The sequence below is a fragment of the Cherax quadricarinatus genome, chromosome 22 (genome assembly GCF_038502225.1).
Source record: "Cherax quadricarinatus isolate ZL_2023a chromosome 22, ASM3850222v1, whole genome shotgun sequence".
NCBI classification, from domain to species: Eukaryota; Metazoa; Arthropoda; class Malacostraca; order Decapoda; family Parastacidae; genus Cherax; species Cherax quadricarinatus.
Window position 1 is genome coordinate 21,586,340 of NC_091313.1, and position 24,935 is coordinate 21,611,274.

At 41.1% G+C, this 24,935-nt stretch overlaps 1 protein-coding gene and 1 long non-coding RNA gene across 2 annotated transcripts in view; one reads left to right on the forward strand and one right to left on the reverse strand.

Moving 5' to 3' along the window:
• Positions 1-24,935, forward strand: part of LOC138853067 (uncharacterized) — a 100,774-nt gene that overhangs the window by 62,797 nt on the left and 13,042 nt on the right. The gene's annotated exons all lie outside the window — the stretch shown is intronic.
• The window catches only part of LOC128689739 (endoplasmic reticulum membrane sensor NFE2L1), a 411,774-nt gene continuing 393,046 nt past the window's right edge, over positions 6,208-24,935 (reverse strand). Inside the window, exon 6 of the mRNA XM_070087539.1 lies at positions 6,208-13,050. Within this exon, the coding sequence (XP_069943640.1) occupies positions 13,030-13,050 (21 nt within the window). The 3' untranslated portion in view covers positions 6,208-13,029. The remainder of the gene's footprint in view (positions 13,051-24,935) is intronic.

The window sequence follows — 24,935 nt, forward strand, 5'->3', positions numbered from 1 at the left end:
GTGCAGCTGGCATTTCTTCTCTTGGATAAGTGAATGTCAGTGTACAGTCGTCTGCATATGCATGTGATTCTGGGATGAGATGAAGAAGGTCGTTGAAGTAGACATTCCATAACAATGGTCCCAGCACGCTTCCTTGTGGAACACTTACCCCAATAGGATGTCTTGCTGATTCCGTTCCATGTTTTGTCAATGTATTCTGTCTTTAAATAAAATATATATTAAATATAGGGGGTGGTAGGAGAAAATTCTCAAACAGCTTCAGGGAGAACCTTGAGTTTTCCCTGAAGCAAGTTTATTCTTTTCTCTGAGGATGAGGGTCCCCAGGACAGTTCTAGAGGTGGTACTTCTCTATATTTTATATAGGGAGGTACACACACACACTGATGTATATGTGTGTGTGTGTGTGTGTGTGTGTGTGTGTGTGTGTGTGTGTGTGTAGTGCCGAATAGGTAAAATTGGTCAATTAGCAAGAACTTGTTTAAAATTAAGTCCTTTCTAATATTTTCTCTTACACGTTTGAAGATATATTTTTTCATTTATGTTAATGTAAAAATTAATAATTTTGTGCCAATAGAACCTTAGAAAACTTACCTATCCTTATTATAACAAGCTCAATTTAATTTAGCCTAATCCAACTAAATATATCTTAGATAAGTTTACAATAATTTAATAATAAACAAGCAATATGAAATATATTTTTTTGTTAGGTTCAGGATGATTTTTGGGAAATTATTGAATACACAAATTTTCGGTTGCCTTATTCAGCACGAAGAACGTGGCTATTTAAGCCAAAATAGCAAGTTTTACCTATTCGGCACGACATTATAATATATATATATATATATATATATATATATATATATATATATATATATATATATATATATATATATATATATATATATAATTATTGTTACACTTACTACCAATTTTTCTATCATATTTCCCTGTTCTACCACGTTAGAGAGGGCAGAGCTTTTTTTCTGATTGCATCAACTGTCGCCCCTTGTGTCATACTATGGAGTAAGAAATCTTCATCTTCTGTTTGGTATATACTTTTGTGTCCTTCATGTGACTATGTTGTCCAGGTGTTACCTCCCACCAGTCAACGAGGACCTTCTCTGTCTTCAGCCTCCGTTCTAACATTTTCTAGCTCTGAGGCGCCATTTTGTAGAGCGGGTGAGAGTGGGGTGTGGGGAATGGCTAGGGAGGGGTGGAGTGTGGGGGAAGGGGAGGGGATGATATGAGGGGAGGGAAGGGGAAGGGGTCATAACACAGGCACCTTTCACAATCGCCTCAACCACAGCCTCTCTTTCTCTTTCTCTCTCCCACTTTACAAACTCGAATCATACCACATAACACAGATCTACAATTGTACTGTTGCGTACTGGGAGTCCTAACAAAACGTATTACGTACTGAGAGTTCAAACAATCGTAATACATACTAGGAGTACAAACAAGACGTAATACATACTAGGAGTACAAACAAGACGTAATACATATTAGGAGTACAAACAATACTGTGAAGTCAATAATGTGGTTTACGTAAAATCAGGTAGTACCCTTACTAACATAAAAATGACCTCACCAACTCAATATTGTCCAAGTGGGGCCAAAAATGGCTTCAACAACCCACCACTGTACCAATGAAGCCAAAATGAATACACAACGTTCAATTGTTAGTGTACAAACTATATAATGTAAATCAGTAGCTTACTATACACGATTTGTAAATGTGTACCAAGGTATACACAACAGACGAGCAATATTGAACACAGTATACTTTAAAGTGTATTTTAATCAAACATACAGTAGTGCTATGTTACGTGATCACTGTGACCACACATACAGCAATGCTATGTTGCGTGATCACTGTGACCACACATACAGCAATGCCATGTTGCGTGATCACTGTGACCACACATACAGTAGTGCCATGTTGCGTGATCACTGTGACCACACATACAGTAGTGCCATGTTGCGTGATCACTGTGACCACACATACAGTAGTGCCATTTTGCGTGATCACTGTGACCACACATACAGTAGTGCCATGTTGCGTGATCATTGTGACCACACGTACAGCAATGCCATGTTGCGTGATCACTGTGACCACACATACAGCAATGCCATGTTGCGTGATCATTGTGACCACACATACAGTAGTGCCATGTTGCGTGATCATTGTGACCACACGTACAGCAATGCCATGTTGCGTGATCACTGTGACCACACATACAGCAGTGCCATGTTGCGTGATCACTGTGACCACACATACAGCAGTGCTATGTTTAACGTAATCACTGTGGTCATACACATACAGCAATGCTATATTCAGTGTGATCACTCTGGCCACATAAACAAAAGTGTTATGTTGTTGTATTTGGCCACATATACAGCAGTGCTATGTGCAGTGTGATCACTGTAGTGACACATACAGCAGTGCTATGTGCAGTGTGATCACTGTAGCCACACATACAGCAGTGCTATGTGCAGTGTGATCACTGTAGCCACATATACAGCAGTGCTATGTGCAGTGTGATCACTGTAGCCACACATACAGCAGTGCTATGTGCAGTGTGATCACTGTAGCCACATATACAGCAGTGCTATGTGCAGTGTGATCACTGTAGCCACATATACAGCAGTGCTATGTGCAGTGTGATCACTGTAGCCACACATACAGCAGTGCTATGTGCAGTGTGATCACTGTAGCCACATATACAGCAGTGCTATGTGCAGTGTGATCACTGTAGTCACACATACAGCAGTGCTATGTGCAGTGTGATCACTGTAGCCACATATACAGCAGTGCTATGTGCAGTGCGATCACTGTAGCCACATATACAGCAGTGTTATGTGCAGTGTGATCACTGTAGCCACATATACAGCAGTGCTATGTGCAGTGTGATCACTGTAGCCACATATACAGCAGTGCTATGTGCAGTGTGATCACTGTAGCCACATATACAGCAGTGCTATGTGCAGTGTGATCACTGTAGCCACATATACAGCAGTGCTATGTGCAGTGTGATCACTGTAGCCACACATACAGCAGTGCTATGTGCAGTGTGATCACTGTAGCCACATATACAGCAGTGCTATGTGCAGTGTGATCACTGTAGCCACATATACAGCAGTGCTATGTGCAGTGTGATCACTGTAGCCACATATACAGCAGTGCTATGTGCAGTGTGATCACTGTAGCCACATATACAGCAGTGCTATGTGCAGTGTGATCACTGTAGCCACATATACAGCAGTGCTATGTGCAGTGTGATCACTGTAGCCACATATACAGCAGTGCTATGTGCAGTGTGATCACTGTAGCCACATATACAGCAGTGCTATGTGCAGTGTGATCACTGTAGCCACATATACAGCAGTGTTATGTTCACTATTGCCAGGGGCACGACACGTACAATTAGACAGCTTGTTGAGTGTCAGAGGCCTCTGACTCTTCAATGACCGCCCGCCCTCCCTCCCTCCCTCCCCTCCCTCCCTCCCCTCCCTCCCTCCCCTCCCTCCCTCCCCTCCCTCCCCTCCCCTCCCTCCCCCTCCCCTCCCTCCCTCCCTCCCCTCCCTCCCTCCCCTCCCTCCCTCCCCTCCCTCCATCCCTCCCTCCCCTCCCTCCCTCCCCTCCCCTCCCTCCCTCCCCTCCCCTCCCTCCCTCCCTCCCCTCCCTCCCTCCCTCCCCTCCCTCCCTCCCTCCCCTCCCTCCCTCCCTCCCCTCCCTCCCTCCCTCCCCTCCCCTCCCTCCCTCCCCTCCCCTCCCTCCCCTCCCCTCCCTCCCTCCCTCCCTGGATTCATCGGGAGGCCTGGTTATTACATGTTTAACCAGGTTGTTGCGAACCTGGCACTTGGCAAATTAAGTGATTCAGTCTTTTTCTGGAAAGCTTCTACACTTACTGCGTCAATATTTCTAATAACTGCTGGTAGCAGGTTCATGAATCTTGAAATATTGATAGTGACATACTGTTCTCTTACTATGCTCATAGCGCCCCTACGAATCTGTTGCAAGTTTTCCGTGTCTTCTACGGAAGCTGTGGCTGATATTTTTATCCATGTCTGTTATTATGATGAGAAACAGTAAAGGCACCAGGACCGTCGCCTTGGGGTACTGAACTTTTTACTAAGCTAAGACTAGATTTTACTTTATTTACTTTTCTTTATGTTCCATTTGTTAGGAAAAATAAATATTTATTTTGCTTTCGCTCCGGGCTCACATTTTTCAAAAGCCTTAACTTTTGGTTTTCTTCAAAGCCTCCGTGACTGTGTTATAATGAAATATGTGAAACAGTGTTATAGGTGAAATTAACATGATCTTCCGCCCTAACTTATGCTGGCTTGTGTTGTAAAGATCATGATAACTTTGGTTTCTCACCACCTTGTTAGTGCAACTGGTCTGTTTTTTTTCCTGTGGCTCTGCTGCCTACTGTGTGCGCAGGATCTACGTCTTCTCTTTTTACAGCATCTGGGATTTCACATAGATCTAGGCTCTTTCTCCAAAGAATGCTGAGTGCTCTTGCAAGCAGGTCCAGGTGCCGTATGTGTGTACATGTCCATTTCTTTTTTGATTGGGGGGGGATTTCTGCTTATATCATATATATGATTTGTAGGGTGCTGAGAGGTAAGGAAATAAGCTCCCTGGAGTGGATTGCTAAACACTCATTTATATTTTTTTTAATGATTTCGAGCAATTCTCTCTTTCGTGATGGGTACCTTTGATATACCTTTGAGGAGTTTCGAGTTTAACTACTCTAAAAGCCCTGCTATAGGCCGGTGCTTGTCTGATCAACCAGGCTGTTGCTGCTGGAGGCCCGCTGCCCCACATATCGATCACAGCCTGGTTGACCTGGCACCTGGTGAAGATACTTGTCCAGTTTCCTCTTGAAGGCTTCTATACTTGTCCCAGCCGTGTTTCTAATATCTTCTGGTAAGATGTTGAATAGTCTGGGACCCCGGATGTTGATACAGTGTTCCCTTATTGTTCCCACCGCACCCCTGCTCCTCACTGGGTTTATTTTACACTTCCTTCCATATCTCTCACTCCAGTATGCTGTTATGGCAGTGTGCAGATTTGGGACCAAGCCCTCAAGTACTTTCCAGGTGTATATTATCATGTATATCTCTCTCCTTCGCTCCAATGAGTACATGTTCAAGGCTTGAAGACGTTCCCAGTAATTTAGGTGCTTTACAGGCTCAATGTGAGCCGTAAACGATCTGTGTATTTGTTCCAGCTCTGATATCTCTCCTGCTTTGAACGGGGCCGTCAGCATTGAGCAATATTCTAAATAAGGAAGCACTAGCGATTTGAAGTGTCACCATTGGCATTATTTCCTTTGTTTTGACAGTTCTCAATACTCACCCCGTCATCTTCCTGGATGTCGTGATCATTGTCTTGTTATGTTCCTTAAAAGAAATGTCAGCTAACATAATTATTCCCAGGTCTTTTACGTGTTCCTGTCGTTCTATTTAGGTATATGAGCTTCTTTGAGTAGGTCTTTGATCAAGTAGATAAAACGTCGGACTAGTAAAGGTCTCGTTTTGTTGATGTCTTTCTACTACCTGTCGGCCGCGCTATACTTCAACTCTTCTGAGCTGTGGGCCAACTGAAGCGAGGAATTTTTATTTGATTTTTCATATGCAAACGTTTTCTTGCTCAACTTGTGCTTCTTGTCTCATGTGAATGTTTTAGTTACTGGTCTGTATCTGTAATATTTCCGCGTTGATTATTTTTCCCCTTCTTGTAACATGTTTGTCATTAACCAACCAGGGACGTTTAAAACAAGAAAAAAGCCTCGGGGGATGCTTAAAAACAACAAAATAAGCCTCGAGAGAATATTTAAAACAACAAAATAAGCTTCACAAGCATGTTTAAAACAAGGAAATAAACCTCGAAGGCAAGTTTAAAAGAAGGAAATAAACCTGGGTATAATGTTTAATCTAAGGTAATAAGCCTCAGGAACATATTAAAAATAAGAGACAGGTATCAAGATCAAGCAAAAACGAGACAAACAATTACTCAAAAATACTTACAAAAATCTGAATAAAATTAAGGCATATGAATATGTGCAATGGAAAAAAAATATATATATATATACATAAACAAAGACAGAAGCACGTGTAAGTTGTCATTAATTAAATTACGAAGAGCGGAGAGTACAGTGGTGGTCTGCAGGGAGCCACAAGATGGCCGCCACTCACCTCACCCCTCCAGGCCTCACTAACCCACCACCGACCCACCACTACCATCCCTGACTCCTACCACCACTGTCACCAACATCCTTTCTGTCGCCCACCACCACTACCACCAACAGCACATCCAGGCCGCCCACTATCACCACCATACTGCATCTAGCTAACACCACCAATAACACATTCATGCCTACTAGCAATACCGCCACCAACAACACATTTATACTTAATACTAATACCACAGCCAATAGCATATTTATACTACTAACACCACCATCAACATCACATTTATACTACCAACACCACCGTCAACATCACATTCAGATTTATTGCCAACACTGCTACCATTTTACCTGTAAAACCCTTGAGACGGGTATAGAAATTTCTACTACTTTCATAGTCCTGTGTGATTCAGGTCAGGTTGTTGCTGCCCGCTGACCCACACTGCCATAATAATCTGGCTGATCTGGTAACTCCTGTTGTAACTAGTATGCTCCTTCTTAGAGACTTAAACTTTCCTTTCGCTAATATTTCTTACAAACTGCTGATATCAAGTTGAAGAGCCATGGACCACGTGTGTTAACATTGTGCTGCTCTGTGCTTATTGCCCTCATATGCTCACCAATGTGGACATTCTATACTTTCTTTCGTATCTCTCAATACAGTAAGTTGCTGTGTGTAACTTAAGGACATGATCTTCAATTATTTTCTATATTATCAGGTATTTCTGTATTCTACAAAGTTCTTATGTTTTTTATAAGTATCACTGGTTCTATACCTACGGTAAATAATGTATGTTTACCTTCTAGCTGGGATGTCTCGCCTACACTGAAAGTAGCTGCCAGCACAAACAATATTCTACATGAGAGAGAGTACAAGTGCTTTTGAAAAATACTATCACTGGATTATAACTGTTATATTTATGAAGACTAAACCCGATGGGGTTATGCAGCGCCTGGGGAGTGATACAAAGTCAAGTCTGATCCGAGGAAAACGAGGGTAATTTCAATTCTTGGATGAAGAGTCCTCCATCATGGCAACACCTACTTAAAGAGTCAGGAGTAGGTTCTTGTTTTGAAAATTCTTAATTTAAAACCTGTCATTTTCCAAACATTAGTCGACTTACATTATTAGTCTTTTTTTTATTTTATCCGTATCCGCTGCTATTATTCTTTTGTTTTTTACACATTACAGCTGTTCGATAAAAAGTCTGACTGCCATCTGTATACATACTTTTCTTATTTTCTTTGGTTCTTGTCCTACTGAAGCAGTAAAACTGCGTCACAGATGACCATGGTTTTATTTTTTTTTTTTTGCCCGTTTGAGAGAATTTCTTTATATCTGATAGTTCTTCTAACGTACAATTCGTATGTTATTAGCATACTGATTCGTTAAATAAAGATTTCACATTAGGAATCTTAACTTAAGGGGCACGTAAGTTCCCAAATCTTCTAATAACATGTTCATTTTTCCACTATAATATACCTTGTCCATAATTACTAACGCATTTGCTTTGTCTGTTTCGTCAGCTGAAGTCCAGGATCTTTCCATGAATTACGGAAAGATCTTGGACTTCACCTTACGAAAGAGACAAAGCAAATGCGATAGTAATTATGGACAAGGTAGATTATAGTGGAAAAATGAACATGTTATTAGAAGACCTGGGAACTTACGTGCCCCTTAAGTACCAAAAGGCAAAATCAATGTTTTGCATTAATACTCGTTATGAGGCAGGTTCATTAAAACTACGAGTTCAATTCTTCATGTTAAACAGTGGATGGTAAAAACAAAGATTCAAACTATCGTTTTAGTATTACCCTCATATGTTTGTAGTCTCGGTGTGTGTACCTGTTCTTGCAAGTAGGGAACCAATAATGGATAAGGTTTTCGTTTAGATTGTGCATATGTGAACAGTTATTTCAATCTTCATACCTCTCTGAATGTCCTTTATTTTGGAGTTGGTATTTACTCTGTGTGGTATGAGGGTTTTTACCTCTCGCTACATCTCAGGTAACTCTGGATAAAACATAAATAACATGCATATAGAATAGAGAAGCTTACGACAACGTTTCGGTCCGTCTCGGACGGACGGATTATTTGTGTATTGATCCAGTCACGGCATTGTGCCTCTTTGTTCTTTCTTTCTAACTTTGGGTAACACTGATGTAATTTGTCCTGTTAATTTTGGTCTATTAATTAGCTAATTAACTTTTGTTTTCTTCTTCAGTATCTTCCGCATTCATAATGTTTCTCAGGATGGGATGGGTCACGTTTGTACAAAATGCTGTATATATCTGAATTCAGCTTTTCCACGCATCTCTAAAGCCGTGTTGGTTGTTGTTTACGAACCTTCTCCTGTCAAGGCGCTCTACCACTCTTCTGATAATCTTGTTCATAACCTTACATATTATGCGTGTCGATGATACCGGTCTACAGTCTAAGTCGAGTTCTGATATTAGAGTGCTGGGAACAGTTACCTAGTAATGTGGGAGTGTCTCAATATTTATTTTGTCACACTCACTTGTAAAAATGTTGTAGTTAATTTTTCCTAAACATCCTTCACGTTGGATGTTTCTTTATATGGCAATAAAAGAATTTATGCACTGCGGTACATCACTGAGGGTATCTGAATACACTGTATCTGTAGAGTGTCTGATTATTGCCTCATAATTCATGAAGAACTATTCTGAACATTATCAATTACAGTAGATTTCATTATTTGCTTCATCAACACGATCTTGTCACCGAGTCTTTGGAGTGCTCTGACATGTACCTCGTTCATCTAGGATACTTCTAGGTAGTAGTTCACATACAGTACTTGTAATATTCCAGACAATGCTATATTTCACTTCAAGTTTAAATCAAAATTTCCCAAGAAGATGATTATAAGTGAAAGATTTTATAAAGGTTCTAAACAGTTTTTTATATTTCTTATCTGCGCAGTGATGTTCACTGCCACTGCTACTGCTACTGCAGTGCTACTGCTACGTAACATTCTACTGTTCTACTGCTTCCACCACATCAATTGACGACTTCAACATATTTTGTGCAGCTTTGACCTTCACATACTGAACAGACTTAATTCCTTCACGCAATATATTTACTCTAATACATCTACACATAATATATTTCTCAACCCAGATTTCACTGTAAGAAAACACTGATACGAATTTCTGCATTTGTTTGTAACCTAAAAAAAAATAATTTTATTTTCCTCTTTTTTTAATCCTTCACTGTGGTGAGTTTATTTTATATGTGTAACCGGTTTCCAGTATTTTTCTTAAGGCATCGCAGCCAGGCTTCCTTCTTCAACCTTGGTGATCATTTATATTTTTAACTAGTTTGTATGTCGACGTGTTTCGTTGTCTGCTATCTAAAAAAATTCACAGAAATGCCTTCTGTGAGAGAGAATGGGTGCTTTAATGCACTGTGTGGTTATCGTGGCTGCTTTAAGTATTCACTGATTGTTGTTAGTAATACCACTGTATATAAACACCACTTACCACTTCATGGGTAATAATTTTAAGACGTAATTATTATTACTGAGAGGCATTAAACTCATAGATAACACAGCGCCTGGGGAATGGGAAGTAATAATGTTAGAGCCAATAAAGAGGAAGGGTAGGTCAAATCTTCTGGAACCAGAGCCCCTTCCCCAGCCTCGAGGAACTCCTCTTGAAGGTTGGAGATGGATATGGGCTCGGCACACCTCTAGTTTCCATTTGCCATTTTATTCAATGAATAATTCAGTTCACTATCGTCAGTGTGGTTGCCAGCGCACTCATCTCACACAGAGGTCCAAGGTTCGATCCCTGGTACGGGTGGAAATATTAGGGCGTGTTTCCTTAAGACACCTGATGTCCCTGTTCACCTAGCAGTAAATAAACACCTGGATGCTAGTCGACTGGTAAAAGTCGCATCCTGGGGAAAAAACTGACCTAACTGTCCCGAAATGCTCTGCATAACAAGGGACTCTATATATTATGTCACTGGTGTTAACTACATAGGTCTGCATACGTTGTACATGTACTTGCAGAAATATTATTATTATTATTATTATTATTATTATTACCTATTCGTAGCTAGAGAAGCTGAGTTATGCTCGTATCTCGTCTTCAGCTGTGGTTGCGAGAATGGGCACGCACGTGCCCAACCAAAAAGAAAAAACTAATAAAGAAGGGCAGTGTATCCCTCCCAACAACGTAACAGTGAGATGCACAGGCCGAGGTAGGTCACCGGGTGCACCACGACCCGGGTCTTCTCCATGCCATGACACGGGGTCGGCTCCCCGTTGGGGAGTTTCGTCACCTATTCTTGTAATCTTGAGGTCTTGCAGTGAAGTCATGCTTGGGAAGGTTTTTCTAGTCGTACCGTGAGAGGAACCATATTATGACACTATATGTAAAACGATCAACTACTGATTATAATCGGTAGCGTGTCTCTTGGGATTAGAAGACAAATATTATCCTTCATTACAAGTGGCGCTCAGTGACTCAAACGTGCTAAGGCTTCAAATAAATAATAATAAACTAGTGTAAGACAGTACTCTAAACACTTCAGTATTTACATCGACTCACATTTGCCTTCACGTGTTGGGTTCTCGGTGCAATTCAACAATTATTAAATTTCACAGAGTTCTACTTACATTCGGCAAACACTTTACTTTTCTGTGTTTCTTAATGTATCCTTAGTCCTGTAATATTTCCTTTTTAATTTTAGAGGTCTAGTCTGAGACCTGGCTACATTATTGGTCATCCCGGAACCATTAACATATGTATATAAAAGATAACAGCCGTAAGAAGTGCACTAACCAAATCCTAGTTCAATATTCTTATACTCGCTTCAAGAAAATCATATCCCACGTACAAGTAAAAACAAAAATCAATGCTGGTAGCCAGTACATTTAATATTTATAGTATCATGTGTATTATTTTCTCTGTTCAGGAAACACGATGACGGTGACATAGTTTAACAGACTTTGACATGACAATGGTGTATAAAACGAACACGTTCACCCACGAGCTAATTCACTACACTGTTGATGCTCGTGAGTAAAATTGCTGTTTACCACTCATCACAAATACAAAATTGTAAACTCTTGCCTACGGTTCAGCTGAGAGTCTAATAGACAACTGTACCAAGCAACATGCATGTCCTGCAGCACTTACTACGAATATCATGGTACAACTATTTTTTTTGTTCTTAATTTATGTTACATCTTTCCTGGGTGTTTGTAAGGTTACAGTGTGCACGAAATATGTCATATATCGTAATGTGGATGTTCAGGTTCAGCCTGCCGAGCGTGAAGCCCCGGACGGTCGTCCCGCTCTCTCTACCAATGACTGAAGCCTTATGTGACTGTAACACTGACATATATATGATTGAAGTTTCATATCACTGTAAGACACTGATGTACAAGTGACTGAAGCCTTGTGTGACTTTGTAATAATGTGGCATGTATGCCTGTAACGAATTATAACTGTGGCGATGTAACTGGTTGAATAATATTGTGTGGTTGTATAACAGTGTGGCATTTAAACTGCAGCGTTGTATGTGTGACATTAAAGTGTTTACGATGCGGCATTAAGAGTGTATGCAGTGAAGCAAGGTGTGATTATCCTGCAGGGTGTTAAGTAACAGCAAGATGTATTAATTTTCAGAGGTGTGTGTGATGTCATGGAGTAAAAGAATATTAATGGCACAAGGTGCCTTTCCCTACGCTCCTTAATCGCGGACCAATCGTGCGTAACTTACTTGGTGCTGGTGACTGCGTAACTCCACAACTTACCTGGTGCTGGTGATTGCGTAACTCCACAACTTACCTGGTGCTGGTGATTGCGTAACTCCACAAATTACCTTATAAGAAAAATTATAGACACAATTTGAAAGTATAATTATTAAATTTTAATGAGAGATAAAATCACTTGACCTGTTATCTGGTTATCAAAGAAAATACAATGATTAGTTAGCTCACTTACGTGGGGCCTAACTCTCTTAATAACATTAATTACAAAATAAGATTTGACTACATCAAATATTTAAGATCAAAAAGATAATTAAGGTCGCAAGACGACTACTTAAGAGTTTAAATTCACTATTAATGCGTGCCTACACAAGGTGTCCCACAAGTCTGGTACCAGTGGTAATAATAAAGGGATCGAGCTAAATTCATTTATTATTCAAACTGCGATAAAGACTATACGTTATAGAACAAGCTTTTACTGGCAGTGTAGAACTTATTAAGCTCTACACCGAGCAAAACGTTGTCCTAACAAGAAACTTGTCTTCCAGATTATTTATTTCCTTCACTATTGTCACTATTGGGATCCAGATAAATGAACACAGTTTGGCACACGTCTTGTTGCAAATGTTTGTTAAGAGAGAAAATACTGATGTGGGAGCATGCGTCTCCCCCCATCCCTACCCAAATGACTCAGTTTAAGCTTGTTAAACTGATCGTTGTGAAATGCTTCACTTGTCGCCACCTATTCCTGGCGGCCTCTTCCACAAACATGATAAAAAAATCACCTGCACCCACCTCTTTAATCCCATTGGGAAGCAACACGATATTTTAAATGATGAAATGTAAAAAAAAACACATTAGAAATGTGTTTATCTAAGAATATATGGTTGCTATGGAGATCATGGAAGGTACCGTAGAATATTTTGGTTGCTATGGAGACCACGGGGGAAGCCTAGTGTCAGACAAATCACCTCTGACCGCTCTCCTTATATACCTAATTAGTTTCTACGTCTTACATGCTGCTGATGGTGACAGAAAAGAAACATTGATAACTCTACGTCTTACCTGGTGGCGGAGGCTGCGGTCAGCTACGACTGGCTCTCACATACCTGTCAAGACAAAAATTGCAGACAATTATAAGAGACAGCGGGAGCTTGGGTGACGGTAGATCAGCATGAATTATTACCACACTTGTGTCATTGTGCGAGCATAGATGCGCATCGACGCACCATGCTCCTACATGAATACACTCCAGCCTCTTATATTTTATACCGTTGAATTTACAGACTAAAAGCTGTTATACTGTCACAGCTCCTTTCAAAAAGAGGCATACATAAGATATACTACCACTTCCCCATCCCGCCAAGGATGATACTCAGAAAGTGTCCCAGCTCAGGCTGACAAATTTGTATACTATGCATGTAGTCCATTTTGTGTGATGGAATTGTCAGCTTTTGTTCCTGCCGGTTGATCTGGTCCTGATGTACCGCGAGCCCTGATCATGGACCCCCCGGAACACCCTCCAGGTGACTCCAGGTAGGTGCAGATATCCTGTAAAACAGGGTAGCAGCACACTACTGATGTATCCAATTTTGTTGAAAACACAACAACCGTTAATTAACACCCATTAACTTATTTGTTGCCAGGTGAAAATGGGCAGCAGGTGAAGGGAGACTTACCTATTGGTCTTACCCGCCTGGGAATCAAATCCGAGTCTTTTTTTTTTTTCGAGAGCCGAGGGCTCTACCAGTGAGCTACGTGTGCTCTCTTGTCCGACGATGCACATCTATTTCGTATTCCTCCAGACTGATGCATTCTCATGTGAGAACGTGCTAAACTTTACTGCAATTCTGATTGGCCAATGCACTCTTATCCCCACAGGTAGGGAAGCCTCCACGCCTCCTACAATCCCCAGTAGGAGGGCAGCCCCCACTGTAATCTCCCATTCCCACAGGCAGGACAACCCTCCCCAACCATGATTCACATGAACAAAGACGAAGCTCATTCACTATCACGAACTATATAAATCAACACTGTCTAAACAGTGGAGGTAGCGACCACATACGAGCAGATTCATAAGAATTAAAACCTGGACGTTAACACTGCAAACTGAATTCTTTGCACTAAAATTAACCTGTGGCACTGATGTGGACGAAAAGCCACAAGTGTATACGCTTAGCACATCTGTACTGGATCTCTTTCTTGTTTACACCTGTGTCCGCCATCCATATTATCGGCATCGTTATACCTTCTACTCTCTTTTGACACTGAGCTTGACTTTCATTATTACTGATTCTATGTTATCATTAGACACTTAACTCACATAATGACTAACAATATACACATTGGATAAGTCATTTATAAATACTTAAAAATCAGAGAAAATGGAATTAACGGTAATGTACAACTTTTATGGATTCCATCACACACTGAATTACTCCTTCATGATAAAGTTATTAAGTTAGCCAAAGAAAGTACCACGAAGAAAAATGTAAAATGTAACTTTGGTATATCTGTCTCCAGCATTATGAATAATATTAGGAGAGAAGTAAATATAAGAAGTGACTGTCATAAGGATGCAGTTAAAAGCTCGAGTAGCTCTTTTACTCATTATGATAACATGAATGTGGATAAGCATGTCTACGGAGCAACGTGCGATGTGAATACGATGATGTAGTCAGGCTTAGGCTTGGTTATAAGTATTTCTGGCAGTTTGGCAGACACACAGATGATCATTTCTAAATGCAAAAATATATGGTCAGCCTTATGGCCACTATTTCTAACAACAGGTGCTAAATTGTTCACTTATTAAGTAATACAAAGACAATATAATAACCTATGTGATATGTAAAAATATTTTATTAATGAAAATAGGATACCAGACATATTAAATAAATATCCTAAATGTGCTTACAACAGATAAGACAATTGTAGATATGAATCCAAATGTACTCCTGTAAATCCTTTTGGGGTCTAGTTCCAAGGACTTTTGTGTATCCATAGGCTCTTGTGCTACCCTCCATAAGATTGATAATGCGGCAAAATCTAAAACTTAATCAGCACCACCATATAAAACATCCCAAGTTTAATAAGGCAAGTCAGTCACACAAGTCAAACTTTTAAAATAATCGATATTTTTAACAAATATATCTTGTATGTAGATAGATGTATTAACGTGAATTGTAGTAAGCAACTTTTTAATTTAGCACCAAGTCAACTTATCAACCCGACCTAACCCTGCAAAATTTACGTAATATATTAGAGCTTAATACCTTCCAACCTATATAAGGTCAGGCTAGGTTTAGTGTTAATTAATATTAATGAATGATATAAATTCTGTGATGTTCCTACTAGTTTTCGAGGAGATATGGCAAAATTGATTGCAGGACAGTTGCCAAGTGGACAAGTTGTGATGCGACAGCATAAGCGCACCATCACAAGAGTCACTTGTTACAAGATAAACACTACGTCATACACGAGGTAATACCTTCACTCACATTGTCCTAACTTAATGATTCTCCTTATACCTGATAAAGATTTGTTTAGCGCAAGCAAACAACTCATTTTACCCCTCCTTCAACAGAGAGAGAGAGAGAGAGAGAGAGAGAGAGAGAGAGAGAGAGAGAGAGAGAGAGAGAGAGAGAGAGAGAGAGAGAGAGAGAGAGAGAGAGAGAGAGAGAGAGAAATAACAGGGAAGACACTACAGTATATCAAAGAATAACTGATCAGAAACATACTTCAAAATGGGCAAGACCAGATGAATTTCACAAGAACGGGTACTGGGGCCGGTGCAGTGTTTGGTATAAATCAGCAACATGCTGGTAGAGACAGAATCCGATGTATCCCTGCTCGCAGGTAATGTGAAACTAAGAAGAGTAAAAACCGGAGAGGGCGAGGGAAGGATAAACTGCAGGATTAATCAATCTTAGCAAATGCAAGGATTGATTAATCCTGAGGAAGGAGAAGGAATCAGGCTGAAAATCTCAATAAAGACCTGGAGATGAGTCTAGTACACAAGGCATCACCTGAATAATTTCTAAAACTCTGTTCTTATAGGAATACAAACACACATAAGACATGATGCCATGATTTATAACCACAGGCATGGAAGACGGGACACCACATAGTTCTGCTTCTGTAACTACAAGGAGACCAGTTTTTCACACATTGGAAAGCTCTCTTACGCACGCAATGGCTCACTCACTCTAATCACACACACCGCCAAGGTGATCAATCATCAAACGCTATCCATACCCTTGTTAACAGCGGTCAACGTCCAAGCTACTTACAACATCTGCATTTGCAATTAAATTCACATTACAGTGATATGACAGTTGCTTTATGTAGCCATTATAAAATTAGTGATGCGTATTATCTGAAAAAATGTTGCAGGTTTTTGTATGTAATCTAGTTTCAATGATTTGACAGATAGCTACGTTCGATATAACCAGAAATCGGCACACGTGGAAAGTATCACTCGTGTAAGAGAGCGAACATAAGCGCAAATTAGGTACTATACACAATGGACATGTTAAGGAATTATAACTTATGTTAAACACTGAAGACGAGCACAGCCCAGCTTCACTAGGTACAAATAAGTAGTTATCTCAATCTCTTTTTTTTTTTTTTTACACAGGGTGTGACAAGGTTAGGTTAAGGACCCTAAGCTTTATTGACAAGCTATTTACAGGTTAAGGATTCCTAACTTTATTGGCAAGCGAAGAGCTGTTACCTACATCAGCTCATTTGAAAGCTTTTTTTTTTTTGTTATGAGACATACAAGTAGGGAACAGGATGAAGTTGGAGCCATCTGTGGGCCAGTATTTTCATTTGAACAACTGACTTTATCTCGTTGACATCATTATGTTGTACGAATGTGTTCCATACTCGAGTCATCCTGGGTATGTATGATCTCAGATGGAGTGATGGTCTGGAGAAGGGTACAGCCAGAGTGAAGTTGCTGCTTTCTGCCCGTCTTGTGGCATAAAAGCTTGTTTCACGCTGTCCTCGAAGTGGATCCAAGTGTGGTACTTTGACAATATTGGCATTGTACATAACAGTAAGGCCACCCACATCCCTCCTGTGTTGAAGGCTCTGCTGAAATGACAGATCTATCCAGGATGGGTCCAGGCGAGAGATGAGACGTCTTGCTCTCTTCTCTACTCTGTCAAGCAGTCGCAGATGAGAGGGGGGGGGCAGGCAAACCAAGAAAGTGGAGCATACTCAAGGTGTGAGCGTACTTGTGCCTCGTACAGAACCTTGCAACCCCTACTGTCAAGCAGATGCGAGATACGGCGAAGTGCTGTAAGCTTCCTGGCTGCCTTGTTTGTAAGATTTACATGGTTCTTCATGGTTAGTTTTGAGTCAAATTTCACCCCAAGGATATCAACTTCTTCTTCAGGTGCCAACACCCTCCCATTCATCCTTACTACTGCACCAGCATTACCATCATGGTACCTAGAGACCTTCATCATTTGCGTTTTCTCAGGTGCAAATGTTGCCATCTATTTCCCCAAGCTGATATAGCTCTTACCTGGTGATTGATGTAGCTAAGAGCAGCTGGCATTTCTTCTCTTGGATAAGTGAATGTCAGTGTACAGTCGTATGCATATGCATGGGATTCTGGGATGAGATGAAGAAGGTCCTTGAAGTAGACATTCCATAACAATGGTCCCAGCACGCTTCCTTGTGGAACGCTTGCCCCAATAGGATGTCTTGCTGATTCCGTTCCTTTGAGAACTACACTTAGAGATCTACCATGAAGGTAATCACTGAGGAGACATAGCATAGAGCCTGCAATTCCCAGTGCTTGAAGTTTTGCTAAGAGGCCCTGGTGCCACACCCGGTCGAAAGCGCCAGCAATGTCCAGTGCTACCACACAGCTGACTTTGGATTCATCTAGTGACTGGTGTCACTTAGTGGAGAGGTTTAACAACAGATCAGCAGCAGAGTAACCTTTCCTGAAGCCATACTGACGATCACAAAGTAGTGAGTGGTAGTCAAAAAACTCTGTCATTTATCTTGAGATTATTGTCTCAAGGATTTTACCAGTGATTGACAGGAGTGACACTGGTCTGTAGTTGCTGATTTCTGCTCTGCTCTTCTTTTTGTGAACAGGGAGTACATTTGCTTCTTTCCACAGAGGGCCATTTACACTCTCTCTCTCTCTCTCTCTCTCTCTCTCTCTCTCTCTCTCTCTCCCTCCCTCCCTCCTCCCTCTTTCTTTTTTTTACACAGGGTTAGACAAGGTTAGGTTAAGGATCCCTAGCTTTATTGACAAGCTATTTACAAGTTAAGGATTCCTAACATTATTGACAAGCTAAGAGCTGCTACCTACATCAGCTCATTTGAAAGCATTTTTATTGCTATTGTTATGAAACATACAAGTAGGGAACAGGATGAAGTAGGAGCCATCTGTGGGCCAGCATTTTCATTAGATCAACTGACTATCTCGTTGACATCATAATGCTGTACGAATGTGTTCCAGACTCGAGTCATCCTGGGGATAGATGATCTCAGATGAAGGGATGTTCTGGAGAAAGGTACAGCCAGAGTGAAGTTGCTGCTTTCTGCCCGTTTTGTAGTATAGAAGCTTGCTTCTCACTGTCCTCGAAGTGGAGCCAAGTGTGGTACTTTGACAATGTTGGCCTTGTACATAACAGTAAGGCCACCCACATCCCTCCTGTGTTGAAGGCTCTGCTGAAATGACAGATCTATCCAGGGTGGGTCCAGGCGAGAGATGAGACGTCTTGCTCTGTTCTCTCTGTCAAAGTAGTCGCAGATGAGAGGGAAGGGGGAGGCAAACCAAGAGAGTGGAGCATACTCAAGGTGTGAGCGTACTTGTGCCTCATACAGATTCTTGCAACCCCTACTGTTAAGCAGATGCGAGATACGTCGAAGTGCTGTAAGTTTTGCCAAGAGGTCCTGGTGCCACACTAGGTCAAAAGCACCAGCAATGTCTCTCTCTCTCTCTCTCTCTCTCTCTCTCTCCACCTCACACACACACACACACACACAAGGAACGGGATTCAAGAAGAGTGGACAGCATTTGCTGTAACCATAGAAAACTCTGGAGACAAAATCACAGAGTAAACACTGAAGACGGAACACAAAGAACACAGCTCCGCTCCTGCAACAACAAAAACACAACACAAATAGGTAAGCATGCATCACAAAAAAATTTAACAACTAGAGCTATTCTAAGCCCTAACTAACAATGACAACATTGCCATTAAAGCCAGTGCATAAAAAGTAGTTTTGTAGCTGCCCCGGTGGAAGCTCTGGTGGTGGCCGTATCAACCAGGCTGTGATGGATAAATGGGCCAGCGGGCCGCCAGCAGCAACAGCCTGACTGACAGACAAGCACCAGTCAAGCCTGGCTTAGGGCCAGGCTGCGGGAGCAGAGGGAAAAAACTCTGAAAGTCCATTAAAGATATATCCTTTGATATACCTTTGATACGTTATGAGAGTTTTCCTACTCCCGTAGCCCGGCCACAGGGCCGGCTCGTCTGGTACTTGCCTAGTCAATCAGGCTATTGCTGCTGGTGATCCGATGACTCATATCCATCGCAGCCTGGTTGATTTGGCATCTTGGTTAAGATACCTGTCCAGTTTTTTCTTGAAGATTTCTACACTTGTCCCAGCAGTGTTTGTGGTATCTTTTGGTAAGATGTTGAATAGTCTAGGACGACGGACGTTGATACAGTGTCCCCTTATTGTGTATCAAAGATAAGAACGAACAACTGGCAACGCTACACAACAAGTGAAACATACGACACACACATTATGTCTCATTTATGGATACCCTAGGTGCTGACGTCTAGGAGGTTAGGTGAAGTCTGGGAGGTTAGGTCTGTGAGGCTGAGTTAATTCTGGAAGACTAGATGAAATCTGGAAGGTTGGGCGAGTCTAGGAAGCTAAATGAAGTTTAGGAGGTTGGACGAGTCTGGGAGGCTGGATGAGTCTGGAAAGTTAAGCGAGACCTGAAAGGTTAGCAGTGTAATAAGTGAGTACTGATGAAGACTGGACTATTTATAGGCAATGATATGAGCAATGATATGTGAGTGTGTTGGAGGCTAGGTGAGTGTGTTGGAGGCTAGGTGAGTGTGTTGGAGGCTAGGTGAGTGTGTTGGAGGCTAGGTGAGTAATGATATGTGAGTGTGTTGGAGGCTAGGTGAGTGGGTTGGAGGCTAGGTGAGTGTGTTGGAGGCTAGGTGAGTAATGATATGTGAGTGTGTTGGAGGCTAGGTGATTGGGTTGGAGGCTAGGTGAGTGTGTTGGAGGCTAGGTGAGTAATGATATGTGAGTGTGTTGGAGGCTAGGTGAGTGGGTTGGAGGCTAGGTGAGTGTGTTGGAGGCTAGGTGAGTAATGATATGTGAGTGTGTTGGAGGCTAGGTGAGTGTGTTGGAGGCTAGGTGAGTGTGTTGGAGGCTAGGTGAGTAATTATATGTGAGTGTGTTGGAGGCTAGGTGAGTGGGTTGGAGGCTTAGTGAGCAATGATATGTGAGTGTGTTGGAGGCTAGGTGAGTGGGTTGGAGGCTTAGTGAGTAATGATATGTGAGTGTGTTGGAGGCTAGGTGAGTGTGTTGGAGGCTTAGTGAGTAATGATATGTGAGTGTGTTGGAGGCTAGGTGAGTAATGATAAGTTAGGTGAGTGAGCTGGAGATGGAACTTACACTAATGAAAATAAAGAAATGAGCTAAATACCAGAGTGGCAAGATGAGTGTGTTCAGTGAGCCATTAAGTAGACTAAAGACTGCCAGTTCGAAAGATTTTTTCATGAATGCGACCCAAAACTCGGTCAACATCTTCATAATTGAACAATAAAATGGTATAAAATACCGACAGGTTGTTTAGGTAAGACACATATGCAACAGTTAGGTATCTTTATTTCGAAACGTTTCGCCTACACGGTAGGCTTCTTCAGTCGAGTACAGCAAAGTTGATAGAAGCAGAAGATACTTGAAGACGATGTAATCAGTCCATCACCCTTAAAGTTTTGAGGTGGTCAGTCCCTCAGTCTGGAGAAGAGTATTGTTCCATTGTCTGGAATAATATTATTCCATATTGCATATGTGTCTTACCTAAACATCTTCATAATTTCTGACGTAACCCCACTCGACTCTGAAGATATCAGTGAACGTATGCCCATGCATTCTACCACATACATGGACTCGCAGAACTCCATATTCGTCAAAAATGAAAAAAAAAAGTCTCATTCCTTAAATATTCAAAGAAGATGCAGTCTGGACATAACAGTCATCCCAGAGTCATTAAAAAATAGTGCCAATCCATAAAGGTGGCACTAAAAAATGCAAAAAGAATAGGCCTATAACGCTGATGTTTATATTATTATATTTTTTTTAAATTTAAAATAAAGCAAGTTTGCTAAGCACAAGAACTAACAGTGACTGCATAACCCAGAGTGTGAAGGTTCAGCAGCTCACTCACACCCTCAAAGAGTATTTGGGGCGGCTGGTTCCTCCTTATGGAAATGTAAAGATAGAAAAATCAATGATAACATAAGATAAACAATTTTATTAATAATATGTAAAACTTGAATATAAAACACTTAAATATGAAATTAATCCTACTTGAAGCAAAGAAATGAGTGAGTGCGGGTGAGTGTGAGTTAGACCTGACTAGATTGTGCTACTAGGTCAGATGCCGTGCTCCTTCCTTAAGTGAATGTGACCTGACCTGACTACGTTAGGGCCTGCCCGCATGGGTCAGTAGGCATGATGCAGTGTTCCTTCCTTCTTATGTTATGTTCTTTATATATGTGTGTATAGATATATATATATATATATATATATATATATATATATATATATATATATATATATATATATATATATATATATTTATTATCACACTGGCCGATTCCCACCAAGGCAGGGTGGCCCGAAAAAGAAAAACTTTCACCATCATTCACTCCATCACTGTCTTGCCAGAAGGGTGCTTTACACTACAGTTTTTAAACTGCAACATTAACACCCTTCCTTCAGAGTGCAGGCACTGTACTTCCCATCTCCAGGACTCAAGTCCGGCCTGCCGGTTTCCCTGAATCCCTTCATAAATGTTACTTTGCTCACACTCCAACAGCACGTCAAGTATTAAAAACCATTTGTCTCCATTCACTCCTATCAAACACGCTCACGCATGCCTGCTGGAAGTCCAAGCCCCTCGCACACAAAACCTCCTTTACCCCCTCCCTCCAACCTTTCCTAGGCCTACCCCTACCCCGCCTTCCTTCCACTACAGACTGATACACTGTTGAAGTTATTCTGTTTCGTTATATTCTCTCCACATGTCCGAACCACCTCAACAACCCTTCCTCCGCCCTCTGGACAACAGTTTTGGTAATCCCGCACCTCCTCCTAACTTCCAAACTACGAATTCTCTGCATTATATTCACACCACACATTGCTCTCAGACATGACATCTCCACTGCCTCCAGCCTTCTCCTCGCTGCAACATTCATCACCCATGCTTCACACCCATATAAGAGCGTTGGTAAAACTATACTCTCATACATCCCCCTCTTTGCCTCCAAGGACAAAGTTCTTTGTCTCCACAGACTCCTAAGTGCACCACTCACCCTTTTCCCCTCATCAATTCTATGATTCACCTCATCTTTCATAGAACCACCCGCTGACATGTCAACTTCCAAATATCTGAATACATTCACCTCCTCCATACTCTCTCCCTCCAATCTGATATCCAATCTTTCATCACCTAATCTTTTTGTTATCCTCATAACCTTACTCTTTCCTGTATTCACTTTCAATTTTCTTCTTTTGCACACCCTACCAAATTCATCCACCAATCTCTGCAACTTCTCTTCAGAATCTCCCAAGAGCACAGTATCATCAGCAAAGAGCAACTGTGACAACTCCCACTTTATGTGTGATTCTTTATCTTTTAACTCCACGCCTCTTGCCAAGACCCTCGCATTTACTTCTCTTACAACCCCATCTATAAATATATTAAACAACCACGGTGACATCACACATCCTTGTCTAAGGCCTACTTTTACTGGGAAATAATTTCCCTCTTTCCTACATACTCTAACTTGAGCCTCACTATCCTCGTAAAAACTCTTCACTGCTTTCAGTAACCTACCTCCTACACCATACACCTGCAACATCTGCCACATTGCCCCCCTATCCACCCTGTCATACGCCTTTTCCAAATCCATAAATGCCACAAAGACCTCTTTAGCCTTATCTAAATACTGTTCACTTACATGTTTTACTGTAAACACCTGGTCCACACACCCCCCTACCTTTCCTAAAGCCTCCTTGTTCATCTGCTATCCTATTCTCCGTCTTACTCTTAATTCTTTCAATAATAACTCTACCATACACTTTGCCAGGCATACTCAACAGACTTATCCCCCTATATTTTTTGCACTCTCTTTAATCCCCTTTGCCTTTATACAAAGGAACTATGCATGCTCTCTGCCAATCCCTAGGTACCTTACCCTCTTCCATACATTTATTAAATAATTGCACCAACCACTCCAAAACTATATCCCCACCTGCTTTTAACATTTCTATCTTTATCCCATCAATCCCGGCTGCCTTACCCCCTTTCATTTTACCTACTGCCTCACGAACTTCCCCCACACTCACAACTGGCTCTTCCTCACTCCTACAAGATGTTGTTCCTCCTTGCCCTATACACGAAATCACAGCTTCCCTATCTTCATCAACATTTAACAATTCCTCAAAATATTCCCTCCATCTTCCCAATACCTCTAACTCTCCATTTAATAACTCTCCTCTCCTATTTTTAACTGACAAATCCATTTGTTCTCTAGGCTTTCTTAACTTGTTAATCTCACTCCAAAACTTTTTCTTATTTTCAACAAAATTTGTTGATAACATCTCACCCACTCTCTCATTCGCTCTCTTTTTACATTGCTTCACCACTCTCTTAACCTCTCTCTTTTTCTCCATATACTCTTCCCTCCTTGCATCACTTCTACTTTGTAAAAACTTTTCATATGCGAACTTTTTCTCCCTTACTACTCTCTTCACATCATCATTCCACCAATCGCTCCTCTTCCCTCCCGCACCCACTTTCCTATAACCACAAACTTCTGCTGAACACTCTAACACTACATTTTTAAACCTACCCCATACCTCTTTGACCCCATTGCCTATGCTCTCATTAGCCCATCTATCCTCCAATAGCTGTTTATATCTTACCCTAACTGCCTCCTCTTTTAGTTTATAAACCTTCACCTCTCTCTTCCCTGATGCTTCTATTCTCCTTGTATCCCATCTACCTTTTACTCTTAGTGTAGCTACAACTAGAAAGTGATCTGATATATCTGTGGCCCCTCTATAAACATGTACATCCTGAAGTCTACTCAACAGTCTTTTATCTACCAATACATAATCCAACAAACTACTGTCATTTCGCCCTACATCATATCTTGTATACTTATTTATCCTCTTTTTCTTAAAATATGTATTACCTATAACTAAACCCCTTTCTATACAAAGTTCAATCAAAGGGCTCCCATTATCATTTACACCTGGCACCCCAAACTTACCTACCACACCCTCTCTAAAAGTTTCTCCAACTTTAGCATTCAGGTCCCCTACCACAATTACTCTCTCACTTGGTTCAAAGGTTCCTATACATTCACTTAACATCTCCCAAAAACTCTCTCTCTCCTCTGCATTCCTCTCTTCTCCAGGTGCATACACGCTTATTATGACCCACTTCTCGCATCCAACCTTTACTTTAATCCACATAATTCTTGCATTTACACATTCATATTCTCTTTTCTCCTTCCATAACTGATCATTCAACATTACTGCTACCCCTTCCTTTGCTCTAACTCTCTCAGATACTCCAGATTTAATCCCATTTATTCCCCCCCATTGAAACTCCCCTACCCCCTTCAGCTTTGTTTCGCTTAGGGCCAGGACATCCAACTTCTTTTCATTCATAACCTCAGCAATCATCGGTTTCTTG